General features: G+C 66.6%; 1 protein-coding gene across 1 annotated transcript; it reads left to right on the top strand.

The window, feature by feature from the left end:
* Positions 1-779: 779 nt before the first annotated feature.
* SETTUDRAFT_33653 (uncharacterized protein) lies at positions 780-2,072 on the top strand (the record flags this gene model as incomplete). Its single annotated transcript, XM_008030625.1, has 1 exon — positions 780-2,072. One exon carries the CDS (start codon positions 780-782, stop codon positions 2,070-2,072), a length of 1,293 nt encoding a protein of 430 aa, XP_008028816.1.
* Between the last annotated feature and the right edge of the window lie 763 nt (positions 2,073-2,835).

Raw genomic sequence — 2,835 nt, forward strand, 5'->3', positions numbered from 1 at the left:
GTGTGAGTGTGCGTGTGAGTGTGCGTGTGAGTGTGCGTGTGAGTGTGCGTGTGAGTGTGCGTGTGAGTGTGCGTGTGAGTGTGCGTGTGAGTGTGCGTGTGAGTGTGCGTGTGAGTGTGCGTAAGAAAGAGTGTGTGTGTGCGCGCGTGTGTGAGTCGTCGTGGAGCAGGCAAAAACAACGACCAAGGACGGAACACGGACCAAGGCGGGGCGAATGGGCGTGGGCGCCGGGGTTGCACGGGAGGCGTGATGCTGGGCCGGAGAATGAGAGAGAGAGAGAGAGTGTGTGTGTGTGTGTTGGTGTGAGTGTGAGCAGAGCATGAGAGGGAGAGGGAGCGTGTCAAGGGCGGACGGGTGGATGCTTTTTTGGCTCGGGCTTTCTACCGGCAAGCCGAGAAGCGCTGGCGGCGGGCGTCATTGGCTGCGGGAGCCGATGCTGCGTCTGCTGCCTGATCCAAGGCACGACATGGGGGGGTGGCCGGGCGCGGGTCGTCGATAAGCTTGGGCACACCACACCACCACCACCACCGCCGCCAGAACCAGCGCCAGCCGGGGGCACCCTCTCTCTCTCTCTCCCTCACGCACGCGCGCTCGCAGGCGCAGGCGCAGGCGGTAAGTACTACGACTACGAGTCCCATGTACGTGTACATAGACATGCATACATGCATACACCGATACGTGCTTGCGACTAGCCGGTCGGTGTAGGGCCGCGCCCTTGCCCATGGGCGAACCGTAGTTCCGTGCATGGCGGGCGTGATTGGCTGGCCGCCCGGTACTTGATGCGCCAAACAGCCGGGCGCGGTCTGCGGTGGGCTTGGAGCCACAACCACAACCACGACCACGACTGCGGGCTGCTGCAACCCGCTAGCTCGCCCTCGTTTTTTTGCTGGCCTCCGCCGAATCGGACCAGCGCCGGCCGCGCCACCGTGAGCCTGAGCCTGAGCCTGACGGCAGCCGAGGGCGAGGGCGAGGGCGAGGGCCTGAGAGCAAAGCCGCCCGCAGCCGCCCACCCAGCGCCGGCGCCGGCCAGTGCAGCGCAGAGCAGAGCAGAGGGCAGGCTAAACCGCCGCCCCGGCCTATACCCATCCTTGCTAAGAACACCACCACGCCCACCACTGTCTCCTGCTCCTCCACATCCACCACCACATGCACCTCAGACGGCGCGGGAGCGGCTGCTGCCCTCTGCCACTCCCACTGCCTCTGTTATCAGCCGCGCCCTGCGCCCGCGTGGGGAACGCCCTCTCGCATCTCCTCGCGCGCACTATGCCCTCGTCCAGGCCGACGCGCTGTGCTGTGCTGGTGGTGGTCGTCGTGGTATGAGTGGCCGTCGCAGCAGCAGCAGCAGTAGTGGTGGTGGTGGTGGTGGTGGCGCGTCGTCGCCCTGGCCTGGGCGAAGGGGGAGGGGGGGGATGGGAAGGGTGGGAAGGGGACCTATTGCTGAGTGCGAGTGCGACGACGAATCCAAGGCTCGCACAGTAATCAAATTAGCTCAGGCCTGTGGCTTCCCACACCCTCACCCCCCCTCGCCCCCCCCTCGCCCCCCCTCGCCCCCCCTCCCCAGGGTGTGGTCCGCTCCCAACGCGCGCCCTCGCTGGGCTGTCACAAGCAGTCGCACCCCGTTCACACCTGCTGCTGGCTGCTTTCACTCTGGCCTGGTCTGGTCTGGTCGCTTCCCACCATCCGCTTCCTCTGCCTGCCTGCCTGCCTGCCTACCTGCCTGCTCGCCCGCCCGCCCTCTCGCCCGCCCTCCCTTTCGCCCTGCCTACCTGCCCTGCCCTGCCCTGCACTCATCCTCCACCTCACCACCCCACCTCCATCATCGTCCCCGTCTCCCTCTCCATCCCCGTCCTCGTCTCTCGTCCCCATCCTCACCACCTCTGCCACTACTCCCACTGCTACTACCACCACTACCACCACTACCACCACTACCACCACTACCACCACTACCACCACTACCACCACTGCCCACCATCATCACCACCACTGCCCACCACCACCGCTCTCGCTCCATCCTGCAAAGGCCTACTATCCCTACCCTCCCTACCACTGCCGCCCACCCCTACGGGCCCTAATCCCGCTACTGCTGCTGCTACCACCGCCATTACAACCACCACCACCACCACCACCATCTCGCCCACACCACCCCAACTGCCACACCCCCCTACCCCGTCCACCAAAGCAGCGACAGTGACAGCGCCAGCACCAGCACCAGCACCAGCACCAGCACCAGCACCAGCACCAGCACCAGCACCAGCACCAGCGACAGCGACAGCCAGCGCCGCCATCGAGCGACGACACGCCGACTGCTCCCAGTAGTTGGGCACCACTATCACTACCATCATCCTCCCCTCCATCGCTGCCGTGTGCCTGTAAGGTGTGCACCCCTCTGACGACACCCGGCGCGGCTCCTGGCCCTGCCGCCCATTGGCTCCTGCGCACCCCCCCCCCAGGCCGCCTCGACAACGCGGATCGCCCAGGCTGGCCGTCGCTCCCAGCTCCCAGCCAGCGTCCGCGTCTGCGCCCAAAAAGCCCCTCTGTGCCTACCACGACGCCTGCACTCGACGTCCGTCTTCTGCCCAAACCTCGCTCCCCCATCGTCCGCTCCGCGCCGCCCGTTCCTTGACTCACCACGCCCGCCTCTGCTCTGCCCTTTGCCCTCTGCGCATGCGCATCCCATCTCCCTCTGCCCGCCAGAGTTGCTCTCGGCTTCCTGTCGCACCCTGCCGGCCCTCGACGCCCTCGACGCCCTCGTCGCCGTCGCCGCCGCCGCCGCCCTCTTTGTTCCTGCGACTCCCGCCCCGACTGCCTCACCACACACGACGCCCCCATGGCCAC

The sequence above is a fragment of the Exserohilum turcica genome (genome assembly GCF_000359705.1).
Source record: "Exserohilum turcica Et28A unplaced genomic scaffold SETTUscaffold_5, whole genome shotgun sequence".
In the NCBI taxonomy this organism is placed as follows: Eukaryota; Fungi; Ascomycota; class Dothideomycetes; order Pleosporales; family Pleosporaceae; genus Exserohilum; species Exserohilum turcicum.